Raw genomic sequence first — 23,690 nt, 5'->3', positions numbered from 1 at the left:
CAGGCCTCTGTGCAAAATATATTTACTGTTTTTATGCACAACAAGATTGGTAATCTGATTTTCCACCCAAAATTTTATTTAAAATTGGTATTTATACAGCTAAACTTGGATATTCTAAAAATATCATATATATGGGGTATCTTAGTCTGTAATAATTCTCTATAAATGAAGTATTATTACAAATATTCCAATGATCTACTTGAGTTACGAAGTGATAAGATGGGCAATGTTGAATTTATTGGGTACAATAAAGTTCAAAAACTCCATCTCCCTTTTGCTTAGGAAAATTCCATTATACTAACTGAGGAAGGAAAAGAAAGGGGAGAGAAAGCTAACTATAAAATGCTGATGAGGGGCCGGCCCGGTGGAACAATGGTTAAGTGCACACATTCTGATTTGGCGGCCCAGGGTTTGCGGTTCAGATCCCGGGTGCAGACATGGCACCACTTGGCAAGCCATGCTGTGGTAGGAGTCCCACATATAAAGTGGAGGAAGATGGGCACGGATGTTAGCTCAGGGCCAGTCTTCCTCAGCAAAAAGAGGAAGATTAGCAGCAGATGTTAGCTCAGGGCTAATCTTCCTCAAAAAAAAAAAAAAATGCTGATGATTTTTCCTGGCATTCTATTTAGACAGTGAAGTTCTGGAAAGAGGGTAAGATGGGAGATGGGAAACTGATGTTCACTCAGCTCAATCCCACATGCCTCCCATAACGTGAACTTATCAAGATAACTCTAGAGTTTAAAGACACATGTCACATGACCCCCAAATGGAAGCCAACTGCCCTACCTAGTTCTTAACATCAACAACCACGACCTGATCTAGCACTGTTCTGAAGGTCTTAACAATACACATCCCAGTGTTAATATGATCAAAATGCTGCACGTCCTTCACCATTGCCACACCACATGCATCACACTGCTAAGGAATGCAAGTAAGCTAGTAGCGTCAACGCAGTTTCTGCAAATAATAAAGGCATTTAAGGGTTTCCATTTTTTTTCTGAGTATAATTTTAATTGTATTCTACAAGTTTTGAGATAAAAAGTTCTTATTTTCATTAATTTCTGGGGAATTTATAATTTCAGTTTTTATTTCTCTTTTGATTCAATGCCCTACAGGGAAAGAATGTGAGACAGATTTGATGGGTTTTCCAACCTTTAATAAAGAAGTAAAAGAGACTTTTAAGTGTAATTTGAATAATGTGATTTTCACCGTAGGGCTGACTTTTAGAAACCAACCCTTGGTAAAATAAATCTCTGCATTTAAAAATCTTTAGATTACCAAAGGCTCAATTATTTAATGTATAAGATTTGTAGGTCTCATAACTTTTAGAAAGATTGAACTGGGTATGAAAATTTTGAAATTTTACCACCACCTCTCAACTATTTATTTTTCTAAGTATTCAAATTTCCCATTATATCATAACATCTTCAGAAATGTGTAAATCCACAGCTGGAAAATTAAAACAAAATTTTAGAGCTGGGTTCACTTGGGATTTATTGAGATCAAGACCTTAATTTAATAGATTAGACCTGCACTGTCCAATAAGGTAGACTAGCCACATGTGGCTATATAAATTTGAATTAAGTAAAATTTAAAAATTCAGTTCTTCAGTCACACTAGCCACATTTCAAGGGCTCAAAGCCACATGTGGCTTGTGCTACCATATTGTACAAAGCATGTATAGAACATTTCTATCATCACAGCAAGTTTTTTTGAACAGCTCTGGATTAGACCAAAGGAGAGAAAGTAATTTGTATAAGATCACAACTAGCAAAAAGATTTGATACTTTTTTCAGAAGAATGGGTTTTTTTTTCCTTCAAATTTCAAGGACTTAGAGAATATAATATACTTACAGTACTTTTTAGAATTTATTAGGTTTTCTTGGTGGCCAAGTGCATGATTCATTTTTCTAAACTTTACATGGAAATAAGATAATTTTGTGTTAGATTCAGCTTGTTGCTTGTTGTATTCAAATGCTTTACTTTATTTATTAGTTTTTAGGGACAGTGTGGTTTAGTAGAAAGCAAATAAGAGTAGAATTTAAAAGACCTTAATTCTAAAAAACATTATAATAGCTAATTAGAGAATTTAATACAGTGAATAGATATAAGATAAACATATAGACATCAATAGTTTTCCTTTATTTTAGCAATGACTACTTGGAAATTGAAATGGAATACCCAGCTCAAAATATTGACAAAAACTATACAATAATTAGGAATAAGCATAATGAAGGAGATAAAATGAGATCTCAACAATTGGTAAAATAGACCATATAAGTGGACAAGAAGACTTCACTATTGTAAACACGTCAGTTCTTCCTAAATCAACCTACTTAATGTTTAGCGTACAACAGGTTTTGCACAGTAAAATCTCTCATCTCGATTTTTACCATATTCACCACAGAAAGAAGATTCTTCATAAGGAGGACTATTATAGGTTTGCTCGCCACTCTACCCACAGCACTTAATACAACACCTAATATAAAAAAAAAAAAGCTCCTAGTAAATGTTGTTAAACAAAACCTATCCCACTTATCACATTTTAAAAATAAAGAGCTGAGGTCTAGAAAGGTTCAGTGACCTCACCGAGACACAGAGCTGTTTCTAAGTGTTCTTGAAAGAAGAATGAAAGGTTCTTTGTATTGGGACGTTGTATTTCAAAAGGAAACTTTTCCTCATATAGTGGACACAGCATCCCTATAAGACTACGAGACATGAGAGATGAGCTCCAGTACTGGCTTGGCTACTAACGAGTTCTGTGACTGGGGCCTAGTCACTTCATTTCTCCAGATTCAGGTGCTCCATCAGTAAAATTAGGGCGCCGTATGGCTGGATGACATTAAGAAATTATATCCTTAATTCCTTACCGTTAATGGGATAACAGAATTGTGGTTTATAAAAGGAATCCTTATCTTTCAGAGATAATGCTAAAATACTTATACATAGAATGACACGATGTGGGTGATTTGCTTCAAAGTAATCTGGGATGAGGGAAAAGTGAATAGAAGTATAGATGACACAAGATTGGCCATGAATGGATAACTGTCTAACCTGGATATATGCATTTTACTATTCTACTTCTGGATATATTTGAAATTTTCCCTAACAACACTTTTCTTGTTAATAAAAGTGCTGATCAAAAATTATCTCTAAACCAAAGGAGTAAAGTAAGAAGCAAAGATTTCATGAACTGGAAATGCCAAATCCAGTCAATTAATAAAATTTAGTCTTTAAGATTCATTAGCCTTTAGCTGAAGGGTCACACTGTCTTCAGCCCTTTGGCTTCATTCCCTGCTAATTCATGTCAGCAGCACCATTATTGATAAATTTACTAATAATTGGTTATTAGGAGACCTCATCTATCACTTTTATGTTTCCTCCCCTCCTTTTAAGTGGGCCATTTAATGATAAGGGGCTGCTTCAGTTATACAAATATATCATTCGCCAAAGGGATATTTATTGAAAATATCACACTCGGTGCTTGTTCTCTCTATAAAGGGAAAGAGAAGAGGAGAGTGGAGGGGAGGGGGAAGAGAAGAGACGAGAAGAGACAGATTGATTAAAAAATAAAGATGACCAAACTTCCATTTTATACATAGGAGTCTGCCTTCTAACACCAGAAGAGATGGAGAGTATGTGATCAGATTCTTACAAGAGTTGCTGAGGCCATGTAGCACCATGACTTCGAATCAATCAGATGTCTAGCTCACCTTTCTTTCAGTCTCTGGTTTGAATATACCTGAGCTCCAGTTAAAAGTCAAAGTTTAGAGCTAAACAGTCGTTCACAAAGACATCATATGAAACATAGCAAGGAGAGAAATATTTCCTTTCCTCCAGAGCAAAAATAGACTCAGATAGCAATCCAAAGACAAAATCTCTTTAAGATCGCCGACAACTCAGATATCCCAAAGAGCCTATTTCACATTCTCATCCTCCTTTGCCTACCTAAAAGATTAACATTTGTGGGAACCAGGGCTGAGGGAGCTGACTTGTTAATGAATTTGCTATCGTTCCTTTCTGATCTTAATTTTAATCTTTTTTTAAACTTTTATTTAGCACTCCCCTTTGCAATGATTCCCATATTTCTACAGTTATGTTTCAATGTTTCCCATTTAAAAAGTATTGAAAGCTGGGGCCAGCCGGTGGCATAGCGGTTAAGTTTGCATGCTCTGCTTTGGGCTGGTGCAGACCTATGCACTGCTCATCAAGCTATGCTGTGGTGACATTCCACATACAAAATAGAGGAATATAGGCACAGATGTTAGCCCAGGGCTAATCTTCTTCAGCAAAGAGGAATATTGGCAATGGATGTGGTTCAGGGCCAATCTTCCTCATACACACAGACACACACACACACACACAAATACTGAAAGCTAATTTCATAAAAATTCTAGTAGAGGACCTAACTCTTCCAAAGAACTCTTCAATTGGTAGATTACAAAAAACAAAATCAGTACATAAAATGGATAAAATATTTCATACATGAGATTTATGTTAATTATACATGATTAGGCAGTGGAGACTTTGGAATTTGAGTACTTAAAAAATGATAAAATGCAGAAGAAAGAAGATGTAACTGGTCAATCCAGCACCTTTCAAAACCCCTGCCTTGAACTAGCATCATATATACAAACATGTATCCTTCCAATTGCAATAGACTTTATCCCACACGATGAAACAATAATTTCTTTATCAAGTTTACAGAAATGCTGTAAGGAAATTTATTCATTTTGCAAGTGGTTTTGCTTCGACAATGAAAGGCATTAGTTAAAGAGCCCCCAAAAGAACCATGCAGCAGAATATAAAGCACATAAGAATAAAGGAGACTGTGATCAAATCTCCATTTCATAACGTGCTACACAGGTAAACTTGAATAGTTACCTCTCTTAGCCTACGTCTCTTCATCTATTACAAGATGGTTATATTTAACTCACAGTGTTCTATAAGGATTAAATGACAATAACTATACAAATAAATAGCATAGTATCCAGCCAATGGTATGTGCTTAATAAGTGTCAGTTCCCTCCATGTAAAAATATTGGACTTATAATTTAACTTATAATTTAAAAAATAAAGATGACCAAACTCCCATTTTATACATAGGAGTCTGCCTTCTAACACCAGAGGAGACCTTAATCATAGCTTTTACTCAACAGGAGCTTCCAACTAAGAGAAATTTTCCTTATAAAATTAATATGTCAAATATGTTGATCTATAAGCATACTTTTAGTCTGAAAAATATTGGATGAAAATAATAAAACTAAGGATTATGTTTCAACATAATGTTTTCCACATAGCCATAGATAAAAGTATTTTTGGGTAACCAAATACAGTATCCAAGCAAAGAACTATAAAAACAGCTTATGTTTGTAATAACACCCTAAATCCATAAACCACTAATACTAAGTTGTCTTTTTTTACAACGTATGCTCATTTGTTAAACTGCTGTATAAGAAGGAATCATTCTTTGCTCTTGGAAACTGTGCAAGTGTTAAATATGTCTCTGATTGGCATGGGAAATAAAAGTCCATCCATTAAGTCAGTACAGTTGATTCCCTCTACCAAGGCTTGGCTAGGTTCTTCCATGGGGCAGTTGGGAAACAGAAAAGGCTGGGGGATCACCATGATGTACAGGAATCACAGACAGAAGACATCCCTACATGTATGGAGGCTTAGCTGAATATGAGCTTACAAGGGAGAAATAATGGCAGCAAGGAAACAGCAGGCCCACAAGCCCAAGTGGCAGCAACTGAAGGTTAGATTGGGAATTTTTTTGCCTTGCTTATGACTGATGTTCAAATATGACAGCTATGAGATGCCAGCATGTGGGATAGATGCTCAGAAGCAGAATTTACAGAGAAGATGGTCAAAAACAAGTTCCTAGACTCTTGAGACCCTTGGCAAGATCAAGGAGTAGAGTATGGAGACAGAAGAGGATTTTACAAGGAGGACTTTGAAGAAAAGTGTGCTGTGATCCTACCCCATCTGCCTCAGCAACTAAAGAGAGGGAAAGTATATGCCAACCCCTGATTCAACAGAGCCTGAGTGACAGTCCTTGCAGCTAGGGAATGCCTTCTACCTGAGAAAGGTGAAGTGGTGGATTGGGGGAAGTAACTATACTTTCACTGCCAGTGGGACAAGAAACACATGAGTGCTTCCCAAACGTGGGCCATGTAGGAGAGGGCCAGTCTCAAGATACTCTAATCTTTTTTCAACAGGTGCCCTGGAAGGAAGAGAGGGCTCTATCAGAGAGAGTCTATGTGTGAAGTAGACCAGAGGGAAATCAGGAGCTGCTGGGGAAACATCCAGTCGTCATCTATCAGGCAGATGCTGCAGAAGGGGCCCAGAAGGGGGGTCTCTAAAGACCCCACACACACAGAGAAAGGGATCAGCTTTAAACATCTAAAAGGACGGGAGAGCATGGAGACAGCTCATAGTATTACCAGTCACCAGCTATGTAAGAACTTTCCGGCCCTATTATCTCGCCTTCCCTTTCTCCTGAAATTTGACCCTGGTGTGGCAAACAGTGAGTTTGGGGGAGGAAGCTAGTGGAGAGAAAAAGCAAAGGAACGCCATGTAACCTGTCCCAAATGCAGGCGACCTGCCCTGCCTATAGACAGGGAGCAACAATGAAAGGAGATGCATTGCTTTTAAATGGATATTGAAACATTGTTCACTATTTTGGACTGGACCCTTTAATTCCTGAATCAAGACAGAATCTGTGAACTAAAGTGACCCAATGACAGTTTATTATCTGAGAATGAGCTGAAATGTCAGAGGGAAAGCTTTCGTAAGTGACTAAAGTTAAAGGCACTACACTAGATAAAAATAGTTATGCTTTGATTTCATCCCATATGTAAAGCTGGTTCAATATCTTGGATACAGACAACACACAGACACACACATTCACATGCTCTCACACACATACATTTACAGTTGGTCTCTTAAGACACATTTACTAACACAGAATAGTCATCATCAATGCTGGCTTTTAAAATGACCAAAGACAGCAGCACTGGGACAATATTTGATAAGAGCTAATAACTGCTAAAAGCCAAACAGAAGGCCTCCAGAACAAAAGAGAAGCAGATTAAGTGCCCATCCAGAAAAGGAAGGCACTGCCTGCTCTTTACGCAGTCCCAGATGACAGCTTTTAAAGAAACACAAAATAATAAAATAGAATTATAGAATACAAAAAAGCTGATACCAGTGTTGGTAATAGAGTGGGAACAGTGTGAGTGTGAATTGGGATAACTTTTTTAGACAGTAACTCAATAAGTATCAAAAACCTTAAAAAATCGACCAAGATATTCTACTTCTAGGGATTTATACTAAGAAAACCATTCAAAAATATATAAAGACATAAATTCAAAAATATTATTAATGGTATGAAACAATTAGAAAATCAGACAGAACATAAGAAAAAATACCTTTCAGACATTAGACAACAGGCAGTACAGGACTATGATCTCTGAGGGAAGCCTATGGGTGGGTCTCTGATCTCTGAGGGAAGCCAATGGGTGGGCCTGTGATTGCACCCAGTCTACTGCCTAGAGAGAGTTTGCAGGCTGCAGTGCAGGGAGGGGAACCCAGGTGGAACCTAGCAGTCTTGTTGGGTTGAGAGAGACCAAGGCAACTAGAATTTGTCTTGGGATCTCAAAATACTAGACAGAAGGTCACTACACAGAGAGAAAGATCTCTGAAGATTTGCAGAGGGTTCACCTCAAGTGTTTGGCAGAGTACTGATGCATGCAAATATGAGAGGAAATTATCCAAGGCCTAGGAAAGAACCACTAGGAAGTATCAGGCAAAAGACGTCCAGAATTCTCACAGGTCTGGGAATAATTCACATTGCTACTAGCCAGAGAGAAAAGGCCTCATAATACATGGGGCGTCCTATAGAGCCTTTAGAAAGAAATCGGCTTAGTAGTCAGAATAATGAGACTGAAACTAAAGACTGCTCTTCAAGTAACCTTAACGGAGCATAAAAGCAAATATTGAAAGAATCAACCTAAGTGACATCTATAAGACTTGCACTACAAGAAACATCAAACGATGCCCTTCAAGCACAAGGAAAACAACATCAGAAGGTAATCTGGATTGACGCAAAGAGCAGATATGTTGGGAAAATATAAAATTTATCTATATTACATTAATACATATTATATAATGAAAGTACATAAAATACCTAATTTTTTCTCACTTTTTAATCTCTTTAAAAGTAGTTTGCTGTTTAGAGCAAAAATAATAACAAAGTATTGGATTTATAACATATGCAGAATAAAATGTATGACCAAGAAGAGCAAACAGGATGAGGGCAGGGAATGGAAGTTTACTGTTGTGAGGTTCTTACATTATATGTAAAGTGATATATAATTTGAAGTAGACTCTGATAAATAAAAGATGTGTATTATAAACCCTAGAGTAACCACTAAAAAAACATAAGAAAATAAGTCAACAGTGAAAATATAACGGAATCATAAAAAATACTTAACTGATTCAAAAGAGAACAGAGAAAGAAAAAAAAGAACAAATGGGGTAAATGGGGGGGGAAATCATATGCTGATAGATTTAAACCGAACCATGTTGATTATTACATTAAACGTAAATGGCCTGAACATCCAATTAAAATTCAGAGATTATAAGACTGAATAAAAGAGCAAGATTTAACTATATACAAAACCCGCTTAAATATAAAGATGCTGATAGGCTGCAGGTAGAAGAATGGAAAGGGACATACCATGGAGAGTGACTATATTAATATCAGAGAGTAGGCTTCAGAATAAGAAATATTGCCAGAGATGAAGAGGGATATAATAATAAAGAGGTCAATTTATTGAGAAAGTAATCTTAAATATGTACTAATGTAACTAGTAATGGAGTTCTAAAACATATGAAGCAAAAGTGATACAACTGAAAGGAGAAATAGCCAAACGCACAATTACAGCTGAAGATTTCAACACTCCTCTCTAAGTAATGGATAAAAGGACAAAGGAAATGAACAATGCTATCTACTGACTTGACCTAATTGCCAGTTATAGAACATGACCCAACAAGTGCAGAATACACATTTTTTTCACATCCAGAGTGAACTTAGTGCAGTCATTAAGAAAGACTATATTCTAGACCATAAATAAACCTCAAATTTAAAAGGATAGAAATCATATTAAGTATATTCTCTGACCTCAAGAGAATGAAACTAGAAATTAACACAAAGTTTTGTGGAAAATCACCGAATATTTGGAAATCATGCTTAGAGAGAAATTTAGAGCATTACATGCTTATAAGGAGGAAAGTTTTCAAATTAAAGATGAACAAGTTTCACAGTTTGCAGGAGTTGGTCAACTTTTCTATAAAGGGCTAGATGGTGAATATTTTAGGCTTTACAGGCCATGGAGTTTCTGTTGCAAATATGTGACCACTGTTGCAGCACAAAAGCAGCTACAGGTATACATAAATGAATGAATGCGGCTGTGTTCCAATAAAACTTTATTTACAAAAACAGGCAGTGGGCCAGATTCGGCACATGGGCCATATTTGCTGACCCCTGCTAGAACACCAGCTCCATAATGTGGAGAACTTCATCTGTTCTGTAAACCGCTGTATCTTCAAAAGGCTAGAACAGAGCATGACCCTTAATACACGCCTAATAAATATCTGTTGAAGCAATGAACTAATTTAATCCCAAGAATTAGTATACTAAATATTATCATTTTACAAATGAGTATACTAACATGAAATGATTTGCCACATCACCAAGAAGTGATAGAACCAGTGTTTAAACGCAGGTCTTTCTAATTCCAAAGTTCTGTACACTTACCACTACATTACACTGATATGGCAAGAGCATTACTAAATAATTGGAAAAGCATCATACTATCACACACATATTTCACACCTGTCCTTCTTCCTTACCAATGGTTTGCAGTTTCCTGAGCCTTGGGACCAATGAACAAGACACCAATGTGACAAAGCCATATGTATATCTGTATGTTTATATCTTCATCTATACTGTAATCTTTAATATTTCTATCTATGGGTTTAATATTTAGACTACAATTGATGCAACTAAAACACAACACTGAATCATGAACATAAACTCCCTTAGTTGTACAAACAGGAAGCCTAGAGAGTTAGCTTATTTAAAACAGACATCATATCTAGAAGACCAAAGCAATTTTATGTACTCATACATGTGGCATACAGGAGTACAACATTAATTTGTATTTATTCTTTGCAAAGGCACAAAGAAATGAAAAATGTGAGGGAAAAACAAACACCAAAAACATCCTATTCTCCTTGCTTTAAGAATGCCTCATTTCAATTCTCCCTGCATAGAAGGAATGGTCCCTTGGGTGTTGTGTTACTCATATACAGCAGCCCTGTCCAGTGGGCCACTGTTGCATGCTTTCAACAACTAGCCCTCATAGTTGATTGTACACATCTGCGTCCCTTCACAAGTCAGTAATCTATGGCAGCTGTTTTCCAAAAATAGGCATCAGGAAGGCCAGAGCAGTCCTGAATGCAGATTCAATGGATTGTACATCTTGCCACATTTTCGTGGCTTGCCTGGGGTTTTACTGCCACCACGATAATCAGGGAACACAAGGGAGCCAACTACTGTTTTGTCCAGTTTTCTCCCTTCAGATGCTCAGGGCAGAATTTTTAAAAATCTGGGTACATGGGACCAACACTGCAGACTAAGAAGCTATTAAAGAATAAGACAAATAGCATCCACACCATTGGCCGCCCTTAAAAGTATAATGTTTATTATAATCTGACACTGTAATGATTGATGGGGATGCCATGGGGCAGAGAAACTCAAGGCTTTACAACCACTGAAAGATTATTAAACTCAGTAAAAAGATAAATGTAAATGAAAAATGATATAATAAAGCTGAACTTTGCAGCTTCTTGACTGCCAGATCTTGCAATAAAAATATATTTAAATTTTATAAATCAACATAAATCTTTGGGACAAATAGAAATAGATTGCTCACTGAAACTATATAAGGAGGCTATGCTGTATCTTATCCATAACTAACAAGAGCAAGAAATGTGTCCTCAAAGGGCTTAATTTTTGGTACTTGAATACGAACTTAGGATAAATGGGTTGTACTATTGACTGTAAAATATAGTCTTGCTCATTATGACAACGTATTTTAAGGCAAATATTCCCTCTTTAAGCTTAAGCAATAGAGCATTGAAGAAAATGAAAATAATACCCACTATTTATAGAATGCTTTTAGCATTCTCTTTTCATTTTCTTCTCACTTAATCCTGACAAAAACGTGTCCTCCAGATCGTATCATCTGTAAGAGGTAGAGCTGAAATTCAAATCAGATCTCTTCCAAACTAAAGCTCATGGTCTTGACTCTTAAGCTATCCTATGTCCAAAGGAATCAAAATATACACTGTGCACAACATAGAAAGAAGCCAAGAAGTGATTCTTAGTTACTAAAAGAACAAAAGAAATGTTCATCAGACCCCAACTTTCATTACCAAAAGAGCAGAACCAGACACAAGAACACTTTCTATGCTTAACTTTTCTCAGTGTTCCTTCAGAACTCCAGAGTTCCCCATCGCCGCCCTGCTGGGTCCAGTCCTTTGGAAACTCATGAGCTCTAAATTGTATCAAGAAAATTACCAAGTAATACGCACCGATTTTTAAATCATTCACAGGAGTCTCAACAGGATATGCAAAAATTTGACACACATTGGAAAATCTTTCCTACAAATGACAATTACATAATGTATGCTTTCACTATGAGAGCTTCCAGCCTTCACAGCACTGTGTGCTAAACCATAACATAAACAAACCGTATAGTGACTTTTAAAGATGTCCAAGTTCCCTGAAGGCAAAAATGTGTGGAACGTGTTTCTGCTCTATATCCAGGACCACTGTGCAAACTGATTTCAAAACTCATTAGCAGTCCCACGAAACAGACATATTTAAAACGGTATTTCTTTTGTTCACAGTAACCAATGCTATTCCCTTCTCTGCCAGGTAACCCCAACTTCTCCCTCTAAAAGACCCATGAAATAATAACAACCTGTTTATTTAGCATGTACTGTATGTCAATCTCTGTGCTATGCACACTGATTGCATTACATCATTTACTCCTTTACATTGTCCTATAAAGTAAGTAGTATTATATCGTTCCCATTTTACAGATAAGGAAAAGCAGACAAGTATCTCAAGTTACACTGCCGGCAAATGACAAAAATAGGATTTTTGGTTTAGGTCTGGATAGGATTTTAGGTCTGTCTCACTACATGGCCCTCGCTCTTAACTGCTATGAGAGCCAGATGGGACCCCTGAAATGATCTAGTCTCAAACCCTCAGTTTATAGGTGTGGATGCTTTAACCCAAGGAGCTTAAGTGACATGTTCAAGGTCACACCTTAAGTACTGGTAGAGTCAGGGCTAAAACCTAGGGCTTGCTTCTCCGCGCTCCTTCAACTACCCATATGGTCTTCTTCTAAAATTTGAAAGTAGAAATTCATTCTGATTTCCTACACAAGTAAGAATTTCCATAAACTGTCAATCTGACTCACAGTACGATGCTCAGGAGACCCTCCCTGATTTCTTTGAAGCCTTCAAAAGCTGCCAACTGTTATTAACTACGGCTGATCTAGAATGACAAACATTTTTAAACTAACATAATAATATAATCAATAATTTGCTAAGGGTTCTTACTATTAATTGGTCAATCACATTTTTCCATTACATTTTAAATATGAATTATGATCATTTTTTAATACATTGGTTCTCAAACTTGGTTACATTTTGTAATCACCAGTGTTGCTTATAAAATGCCTTGTGTCCATGCTACATCCCGGATTAAATAAACTGGAAACTCTGGGGGTGGAACACAGGCATCAATATTTTTTAAAACTCTCAGGTGATTCCAATATGCAACCAAGTTTGAGAATCAGGGCTTTAATAATTATTAAAACTTTAAAATAATATTACAGGCGGTATTAGATCAAAAGAGTCAAACAAACATAATCTCTGTCTAACATTGTGATCAACTATACTAATCCACCTTCCTCAAAAATTATTAGAGAAAAATCTAAAAGATTTCAAAAAAAACTTTCAAATCATAAAACACCAGCCTCAGTTACTTAAACAAATTCCTTTTAGCTGATGCTACAGAGAAACACACAGAAATCCTTATTTTTATTTATTTACTTATTTTTTTGTGAGGAAGATTGGCCCTGAGCTAACATCTGTTGCCAATCTTCCTCTTTTTGCTTGAGAAAGATTGTCACTGAGCTAACATATCTCTGCCCATCTTCCTCTATTTTATTTGGGATGTCTCCACAGCGTGGCTTGATGAGCAATGCTAGGTCCACACCTGAGATCTGAACCTGCGATCCCCGGGCCACGGAAGCGGAGTGTGTGAACTTAACCACTACACCACCGGGCCAGCCCCAGAAACAGAAATCCTTAAACACATACATAAAAAGAGTAACCAGAGCTACCAGCCAAAAAGAGCTCATAATCATGAACGTGCATTCATTCTTGTTTCCATACACGTATCAGAAAGCAAAAACCTGGAACATTATGAACCACACTCATAAACTGACTGATTACAATCCTTCTTCCAAAGCTAATTCTAAGAGGTTCTTTCCTTAATATGGGTCGTTAGTAAACAAAAACTGTTTGCATTTCACAAGCCTATTTAAACATCACAGGCTTTGTATGCCATAATGGAAGACAATGTGACTGATTATTTATGGGGTCACTTCATTGATCAAGAAAGGACTTTAATCACTGTGAATAAGAAAATAATAGAATTAACATAAAATTAATGAACTCATTCATTGTTCTTTCTAGTTATAAAAGTTACTTATGCTAAATATTTGTATTTCTTTTATCTGACTGTAATTAAACCATCTTTTTTTTAAATTTTCCCTAACTCTATTTCTTTATCGAAAATTCTGCTTTGGTCCTGATCTTGCCTATTTTCAGTCCCAACTACATAGCAAACTGGCAAAGCTGAATATTTCTCAGTGCTTGCTTAATTAAAATTTGATTCAAATAAGAAATACACATTAAAATATTTCTTTGTTAATAACTGTATTGTGCTCTCATAGCAATTTGACAAAACTTTTCTTAATATTTCAAAAACAATTATTCTGACCAGCATAATTCAAAATAATACAATGTCTACTTACAGGTATCATCCAGTTAGCCAGGTCACCATATTTGGAAACCTGCATTGCTCCTAGCATTGTTAGATTGACATGTCCCCTGAGAAAGAAAAAGAGGAAATATAAAGCAAACTTGACAAGCTTTATGTCCCATTTGCTTGAAATTGCCAGCAACTAAAATAAATAATTCTATATCCTCAAAATACATTTGCTTTCTCCCACCAATCACCTGATTTCCAAATAGATCAGCTCAAGCTGATGTAGAGAAACAGCCATTAAGAGTTCTTTAAAAAATATACATAGCCTATATTGTCTCCAAAAACAAATTAAAAACAGGTGTACACAGTGAGTTTGTTTCCTTCGGCGCATGAGAATGGGGCTGCATGTGCAGACAAACCCTAGCTAGAAAATGAACACACCGTTTGTAGAAAATGTTAGGATATCCTCAGAAAGAACCCTAAAAATGTTCACTTCAGTATAGTTGGCATACAAATATATACTCCATTCAGGGGGTTCTTTTAATAATAGCAGCTGGAGGTTCCAATTCCCAACATTCAATGTGAATAATTTCACATCTTGGTGCAGCCAAACAAACCCATGATGGTTTTCTGGCTGGGAGATGTGGCTGTGTCTCAGAGCCTTGCTAACACACTCGGGGTGACTAAGCTCATTCCACACTGTGTGAAACATGAGGGGCTCCGTTATTACGTACCCTCTAATCATCGCAAATGACTCATCACTGGAGAAATAAGCAGCTCCTGGAAGAACAGTAACTGTTTCCTTGCCTAAACACACACACACAAGAAAGAAAAAGAAAGAAAAGACTATTAGATTTCTAAGAGTGGAAATCACACGGAGACAGGGGTCTATACCTTCTCTGTCCCCTACAGAACTAAGGCTTCCTTTACCAAAACACAGTGGCAACAGGGATGGGGGGACACAAAGGGAACTGTCCATCCTACAAAGAGGAGCATTTTGTCACTAACATTGTTCAGAGTTGCCCTTGCATGGTGACAATAAAAACAGACCATGTTTTAATTTTATTATTGTCTTGAAATTCTCTGCAGGCAATGCACCCTGCTGTTGGCTGTACCCATCCCGACCTCCCACCAGCCCCACTCCCTTCCCAAGCCCCTGCTGAATGCTAACAGGAGTGGAGGAGGAAAGGAGTTCCTGAGATGCACCTGTCAGAACCCAGTGCTAGCGCAGTCACTAGAGTAAAGAGACTGTGGAATAAATATGAAGAAATGCAACTTTGCGGGGAATGACCCAGGAGATGCCCCTCAGATATTTCTTAAACATCAATGAATATTCTAGAAAGAGAGGTCCCACTGAGAACTCCTTAACATCATTAGGCCTGAATCTCTTCTTTCAGTCTCTCTCTCTTTCTCTCCCTGCCTCATCCTTCCTCTCTTGCTCCTATAAGTTTTTGTTAAAACCATAGAACTTTGATGAAATCAGGGTATAACATCCTAATACTGGCCAACGTATATCTGAGCTGCTTTCTCCTTGTTATCTATTTCCTGTCTCTTCAGAAGCCAGGTGCCGAGGAGAAGCTTCTGGTTTCAACCAGAAAAGTGCTCACATACCGTGTTGCCAAAGACAAGTCAACTGTCAGAGAACATCCCACTCATTACTCCAGTTTAATAGGGCAGACAAACAGAAGGGGAAGAAAAGTCGTGATTCCAAGACTGGAATAGAGAAATGTTCCCAGACACAACAGGATCAGGGTGGTCTGATCATGCAACACAGCTGTAGCCTCAGCTTCTCAAGTCTTCCAGAAAGCTAATGTCTCCATCAATATTCCCCTTCATTTGAGCTCACGTATAGAGAAAGAGTAAGACTATTTATATATCCCAAAGGAGTTTGATTCTAAACAAAGGAAACATTTTCACATCTTTCAAAGTACCACAGAGCTAAAAAGCTTTGGAAAATACTTTGTGATGTGACGGGTAGGGGCTTTTAGACAGCCCGTAAGATTTGGAAGATTAAATGAAATAATGCATGTAAAGTCCTTACTTGAAGTGCCTGGCATAGAGAAAGGACTGCATAAACATTAGCTTTTATTATTGTCTTTGTTATTATTCCTCACTCCAAACCTACTTAGCAAAGAGACAATGCTGTCGCCCCTCTAGGGATAACGTTCAGGACCCAGAAATTGGCTTATACAGTGGGGTGATACAGCCAGCCTGTGAACCCTAGACTTTAGGACAGGCACAATGCAACTAAACCTTATCCTAACACAGCTTTCAGGTCCAGCAAATTTAGTTCCTCACAAATTCTGAGGAGGAGAGGCAAGGAGGAAGAATTTGTAGGACAAAAAAACAGAGAAACATAAAAATTTCAGTTCTTTTTTTTTTGATGTGCTGAATCGCAATGACTTTCAAAGGGCAATCTCCACCATCTGCTGGTACATAGAAGGCAGTATTTGCCACTTTATAGGAAACTTTGAGATCAATGGAGAGAGCTTCGGCTCTCCTCATGTGATTTATGAAGCATAGTTTTATTAAAGGGTCCAATAAACAACTCTCATGAAAACAAAGTCATTGTCAGGCTCCTGTTAACATTCTGGCATCTTACAAATTACATTCTTCAGAAGCAAAGTTAATTTTCAGCATTTTTAAACATCCAATACCTAAACAAAAATAGATATCCTAAAACTGAGTCCATGTTTTTCAAATACAATGTCCAAATTTGGTCAAGAAATAACTATAACCAATAATATAATCAGTATCTTAAAGAAAAAGATATCTTATTTGGCTATTTCTGATTGATTTCTGTCTCCTCCAATTTTTCTCTGTGTATGTCTAGATCCTTTCATGATATTTGGGCACTATAGTTATTCAATGTCATAGTTACTGAGTCCTTTAGCTCATGATTAACATGTCATTCACTCAATATCAAATAAATGTCTATTGCGTGCCTTGAACAGTGTTATAAAGAAAACACATGTGCCCTAAACTAACGGTTCTCAAACTATAACACCCACCAGAATCACACGGAGGGCTTATAAAAACACAGACCGCTGAGCTCAATGCCCAGAGTCTATAATTTAGTAGGTGTGTGGGAGGGCCTGAAAATTTCCATTTCTAACAAGTCCCCAGTGATGGCAATGCTGCTGCTGATGCTATGGGTCTGGGAACTACACTTCAGCCACAGAAGGATTTGGGGAGGACAATGAACTGGGACTTGAAAGGAGAGGTATAATGCATTTCAACAGCAAATTACCAATAAGGAGATGGGGATGGAAAAGGAAGAGGAGAGAATAAAAATATGGTGAAGGGCACAGGAAGAGCAAACACATGGTGGAAGGAAAGCACGAGTCATGATCAGAATAGACCCAGAAGCCAGAATGGGTGGACACAGGCATCCTTGGAGGCTGTAGTGAAAGATAAAGTTGGAAAGGTCAGTTGTAACCATGAGATAGATATTGAATGCTGTACTATTTGTACCTTAGTCTGTGTTTCTTCAGATGTGGCACCCAGACTTCTAGAGCAGGCACTATTGACATTTGGGGCTGGATAACTCTTGGGAGTATGGGGGGCTGTTCTGGTTATTGTAGGATACTTAACAGTATCACTGGCCTCTATCCACTCAATGCCAGTAACACTCCCCAAGGTGTGACAATCAAAAATGTCTCCAGATGTTATCACATGCCCCAGGGGAGTAAAATCACCCCCCTTGCCCACAGATAACCTCTGCTGTAGAGGCACATGGGAGTGGGTGGTCAGAGATATTTATATGCCATGAGATTAACATGGTGGTTCTTTCCAAAGCAGTTTCAATCAAAGGTAAGTCATTTAAAACATTATTTGTATAATTAAATAAGAAAATAATATTAAGAAATAGAGAAGAATACAAAATGCACATTAACATGAAAGCTACAACATGAGACTTGTTAGAAATTTCATAATTGCACTGGAATGGTGCAGGTTCAAGCCCAGACCTTATGGGACCTCTGAAATGTTCTAAGCACTGCCCTCTGCACCTTTGTAAAAGTCAGCTTATCAGAGACTGTAGCTCAATGAACAGAGGAAAAGGCCAGGGGCCAGGAGCAGGAGACTGCAAGTGTCCACTCCCTAGCAAAGTGATCTTGAGCACATCCCTTCATTTTTTGGGCCTCAGTTTCCCAATCTGTATAATGAGGTTTCATCCGAGGTTGAAATGGTATAATACATGTGAAAAAGTATGCTATACACTAGATAGTACTTTATAAGTGGTAATTCATTGCTACATAATCATATGAGGTTATTATTATTTAGAAAAAGAGATCCTTAGAAATAGTTCTATTATTTAAAAATTTTATTACACTGATTACACCCAGAAACATAACTCTTTGTATTCATTCCGAGGGATTCTATAAAAATCCTTTCAAATTAACACAAACAATAGGCTGATCTTCCAGGTAAGTGTCAAATTTGGGAAGTTGAGGAAACCACCAATTTATATTCTGGGTTCTCTAGCTTAAAGTATTTCCTCCCTAATTTAGACAGTTCCAAAGTCAAAAGCATCATAAATCCCAAAGAGGACTTTGATGAGAGTATTTGAATATTATTAAACTGCTTTGCAGCTTGGTTTCCCAAAAGCAATGAATTCTTGTTTTACCAAGCAGTTTAAGACTGTATGTGGTATTTCAGAAGTTGAAGTATAAAACTGGTGGCTTCATTAGGATGGAACTACTTTTAAGCTCAATGGAATCAGAAACGCCTACTGTCCAACAACGTCATTGAAAAGAATAACAACTTTTCAAAGGAATGCAGGTTTTATGAACTCAAGCCTGAAATTTGGAAAATGGAGTTATTCACTTTGCAAATAACTCGCTAACATCATAAATTAATTAAACCAAGCAGCAAATATTTTCACAGATCAATGAGCTATTGCTAAAGGGTACAGTACAATTAAATTACAGCCTTGGTTAAATGTCATTGCTTTATCACAGTGGGCCTTTCAGAGTTGAGTTGTGTTAACTAATTCAACTATTCGACCAGAAGCTGTTCTACTTCCAAAAATTCCAAGTCTCAAACATCCTTTCTACTTGGCAGCTGGCCTTTATATTCAGCTAATATTGCTTCTTTTCGGAGATTTACACATACTATTTTTGAACGTGAAGTAAGAATAATATTTAGGTGTGGGTAGAGTGAATAGGAGTAAAAGAAGGGTAAAGAAAATCATGCTAAACATAAAAAGTAGCTTCTTATAGGCAGCCCCATTCTAATAACAATCTTCAGCCCCAACATGGTGGCAGTGTTGCTTCAAGCGCAGGCAGTGATGATGACCAATTTTCCTCCTCTAGGCTGCTACTACATGTGACTCTATGTCCCAAATAAAAGGCTAAGAATAAAAGGCAAAGCATCTGAGTGTAGGAACAAAGGAGAAGAGAAGCCTAGAGTACCCAATCCAAGGAAACTGCATTTATTACTCACATCACTGGGCCGTACTTAGTGACAGAGCACACCCTTAAGCACCCTTGAACTTCTGAAGGATGCTCTCCCACTCCAATGAGGACTCGAGGACAGTATCATCAACAACAAAACCCTCAGTGTGCCAGATCCTTTCTTTTTATGGATCCACTCTCCACCCTTCTCATCCTGGGAAGGCACATCTATTTCAACCTGGGATTGGCCAACGGGAGGCACAAGCAGACGACCCAGCAGAGGAAATCCCCACACCCACCCGCCCCAGGTTTCTGCAAGATAGCTGTACTCCTCTACCAAAGGCCACAGCGCCTGTTGGGTGGCCCTCTCCCACAGCTGCCCTTTAAGGCCTAGGGATGGTAATAATTCCCTGTGGTACTTCACCATGCTTTTCTGGTTTCCTTTAATCCTGTTCACACCCTTATGAATTGCCCCTTCCTGTAATTCTTCTCATTACTCCATTTGAGAGGGCTCTCTCTACATTGCCAGGACTCTGACTGATCGACCCACCAAAGCCCTTGTCGTTATCTGTATCCCCACCTGCAATTTCTCCTTTACCTTAGGCTGCCCTAAATAAGCGGAGACTTCTAACCAGCAAGCCAGGCAAAGAGGGGACTAGGAAGGATTATCTCTCCTCCTTAATGAAAAATACACTGGAGCACTCTCCAGGAAAAGACAAGGAATCAACTCGTTATTATTATTATTTGACACAGAGCTAAATTAACAGCAAAGGAAAACACTGGAGAAACATGTAATGGGTGAGTTTACCTGCATTGATTAGATCTGGATCAACTTCATTTTGTAACGGATATGGACCCTGTCAAATAAAGCACATGGTCAATTAGTAAAAGAAGTTTCTCACTAAAGCACATACTAGAACTGTAATATAGGGCCAGCACCAGTGGCCTAGTGGTTAAGTTTGTCAAGCCCCACTTCAGCAGCTCAGGTTTGGTTCCCAGGCATGGACCTACACCACTCGTTTGTCAGTGGCCATGCTGTGGTAGCAGCTCACGTACATAAAGAGGAAGATAGGCAGCAGATGTCAGCTCAGGGCAACGCTTCCTCAGCAAAAAGGAGGAAGACTGGCAACAGATGTTAGCTCAGGGCAACTCTTCCTCAGCAAAAAAAAAAACCAAAAAAACAAAAAAACCCCACAACACGGGGCTGGCCCCGTGGCCGAGTGGTTAAGTTCGCGCGCTCCGCTGCAGGCGGCCCAGTGTTTCGTTGGTTCGAATCCTGGGTGCGGACATGGCACTGCTCATCAGACCACGCTGAGGCAGCATCCCACATGCCACAACTAGAAGGACCCACAACGAAGAATATACAACTATGTACCGGGGCGCTTTGGGGAGAAAAAGGAAAAAAAAAATTAAAAAAAAAATCTTTAAAAAAAAAAAAAAAAACCCCACAACACTGTAATATAAATAACTTCTCTAAAAAACCCTAGGAAATTATCATCAAAAGACTTGAAGTGAAACTTTTAAAAGTGATTCCGATGTTTCTGTGGCTCTGTTTCTCATATTGATTACTCTTTTCTACATTAATACCTGTGATTAGGTAAATGAAAAATATTTTCTAACAATTACCAAAGTTTGAAAGAAACGTTAAGCTGTTAGAAATATAGGTCAGTAAAACAGAAAGTAACTATTTAGTATGTACTATGCGGCCAATCTTATTCATAAACCTTTCTGGTAGCATCAGTGAATACAAGTTAAGTGGCTGCATTATTTGGCTAGAAGGACCTAGAGAGGAAAAGTTCTAGCTTTTTCATGTACTGCTCCTAAAGGCTCCAACCTGGGGCTCTAACCCTCCCTCTCACCACATCTAAGTTCTGATGCCCTTATTCCCCTTGGCCCAGTGATTCTCAGTAAGGTTTTGTTTTTCAATTTTGTATGTATTTTATAAGGCATCTCTAATTACTTTAATGGGGCAAGTAGTTTCACAACATAATATATATTAAACAAAAAGAGAGGAAATAGGAAAAGGAAAAAGACAAAGACATAAAATGGAGCCAAGAATGAGGAAATATTGGAAGTAAAATATTAACATACTTTCTAAAGAGGGACCAAAAATTTATCCTTTAAATAAATTGAAGTGGCGCCTAAAGTTTTAGACTTGTGTAGATTTTCCTTTAAACGTTGACCATGGGTAATTCACATCCACTTATCTCCCTTGTCTTCACAATGAGGGAAATGGTCACTCCAGACAATCTCCAGGGCACCTTAAAAGTATGAGTCTTTAACTTTAATATGAAACTGCTTTTACCCAGACACATGCCATTTTTGTGTTTTTGAAAATAGTCATGATTATTGCCTCAATCAATCAGTATCAAATATATACACGTGATCATTATTTATATTTTAAATACTGGATATACATTTTCCATATTTACAATTTTTATTGCATTAACAGTTAAGATCTATTGAGAAACAACAAAAGATTAGGAATACTATAAATTAGTAAACTATATGTAATCTCTGCCATAGTTAACAATTAAATAAAAAATGTCATCCTGCAAGCAAAAACATTCCTTAATTTTATTATAATATTGAATAAAAAGTATGGCCGAATTCTATAAGAAATTGAGCTCATCTGAAAGGTTAATCTTGAAGAAGAGAACATTCTACCCTTTTGAGCAACACAGCCTCAAAACAATAATTAAATGAGAACTTGTAAGATTTTTTGAATTCATCAGTCAAAAATGTCCCCGCCGTAAAACAGAAACTTGATGCTTCAGTTTCTCATTCAGAGCCTTGCTGATTTTTAATAGAGAATTGCTAATGACCTTCACTATCCTGTCCAATCACACAAGGGTTCACAGTTCACCAAAGAGGAAACTGGGAGGCCAGCTCCTTGAGCAGGCATGATGGGGAGGTGGCAGCTGCCAGACTGACAAGGGAGGAGCACACAGCCAAGCTCACATAGTCAGGAAACTACCATCTACCACAGAAAATCAACAACACAAGCTCACAGTTACCTCTGTTTCATGGGAAAAGTTAAATACTTTAATATGATGATGAACACAGAGAAAAATAAGGTTGGGAACTTTAAGCTAACAACTCTCAGTTATAAGAATACTACACGATATGGAATATCTCATTCTCCATCAAGACTGCAGAGATAAAATTTTAATTTCCATCTTACCAAACCCAGGATTCCATTTTCACTTTGAAGATGAACAGTCATATCCGGGCTGATAAAGTTACTCGCCAGAAGAGGGATTCCTATGCCCAAATTAGCTAGAAAAAAAAATGTTAAGGTCCAGAGCATAAAAGCTGGAGAGATTATGCCATGAATTTTCCACGGATATAAATCTGAATAGAATCCTTCTTTAAAGGCACTTGCCCTGAATGTCATCACTGAATATATTCTCCAAACATCTGCTGGGCAGTATTTTGTAACTTTTTTTAAAAGAAAATCTCTAATTAATCACAGCCTTTTCAATAACATTGATATGCTTTTCCATAAAGATATCAAAGTGGCGGCTTCAGTAGACTAGCCAAGAGGTCATTTTTGTCTTAGGACATTTTTATTTTCATTAATGTGCTCAGTAAATTTGGACTGATATCTTATGACTTATTATGACTGACGTATTATTAGACATGGCTTGACCTTTGTTTAGAAGCAACTGTCACTATTCAAAATCCCAACTAAAAGTAAAGATGATTCCATATCCTAAAAAAGGGCCAGCCCCATGGTGTAGTAGTTAAGTTTGGTGCACCCTGCTTTGGTGGCCCAGGTTTGGTTCCCAGGAGCATACCTACATCACGTGGTGGCAGCCATGCTATAGTGGCAACTCACATACAAAATAGAGGAAGATTGGCACAGATGTTAGCTCAGGGCAAATCTTCCTCAGCAAAAAAAAAGCCTGCCATTTTTAAATTTAAAAAAGTTTTCCAACAATACCAAAATGTCTGCCTAAAAGTGTATCAATTCCTTTGGGTTACTGTGATAACATTTGTTGGTAACTGAATCTTCTCTAAGTTATAAAGAAGAAGGGCAGGGGGGTGGTTAAGTTTCAGCAAATACAACTGAGATTACATAAAAAGTAGCTGTGTTAAAGCATCAAAGAGCTAAGTGAGGGTGTTGAATTTTCTTTCTAAGATGATCAAAA

At 37.6% G+C, this 23,690-nt stretch overlaps 1 protein-coding gene across 1 annotated transcript in view; it reads right to left on the bottom strand.

The window, feature by feature from the left end:
- Positions 1-23,690, bottom strand: part of OXCT1 (3-oxoacid CoA-transferase 1) — a 128,101-nt gene that overhangs the window by 41,288 nt on the left and 63,123 nt on the right. The window contains exons 10-13 of the mRNA XM_046671662.1: positions 22,721-22,815; positions 20,345-20,393; positions 14,875-14,947; positions 14,187-14,262 (exon numbers count right to left, since the gene is read on the bottom strand). Of these exons, the coding sequence (XP_046527618.1) occupies positions 14,187-14,262; positions 14,875-14,947; positions 20,345-20,393; positions 22,721-22,815 (293 nt within the window). The remainder of the gene's footprint in view (positions 1-14,186; positions 14,263-14,874; positions 14,948-20,344; positions 20,394-22,720; positions 22,816-23,690) is intronic.

The sequence above is a fragment of the Equus quagga genome, chromosome 9, assembly GCF_021613505.1.
Source record: "Equus quagga isolate Etosha38 chromosome 9, UCLA_HA_Equagga_1.0, whole genome shotgun sequence".
Lineage (NCBI taxonomy): Eukaryota > Metazoa > Chordata > Mammalia > Perissodactyla > Equidae > Equus > Equus quagga.
This window is presented reverse-complemented; position numbering and strand designations above follow the sequence as displayed.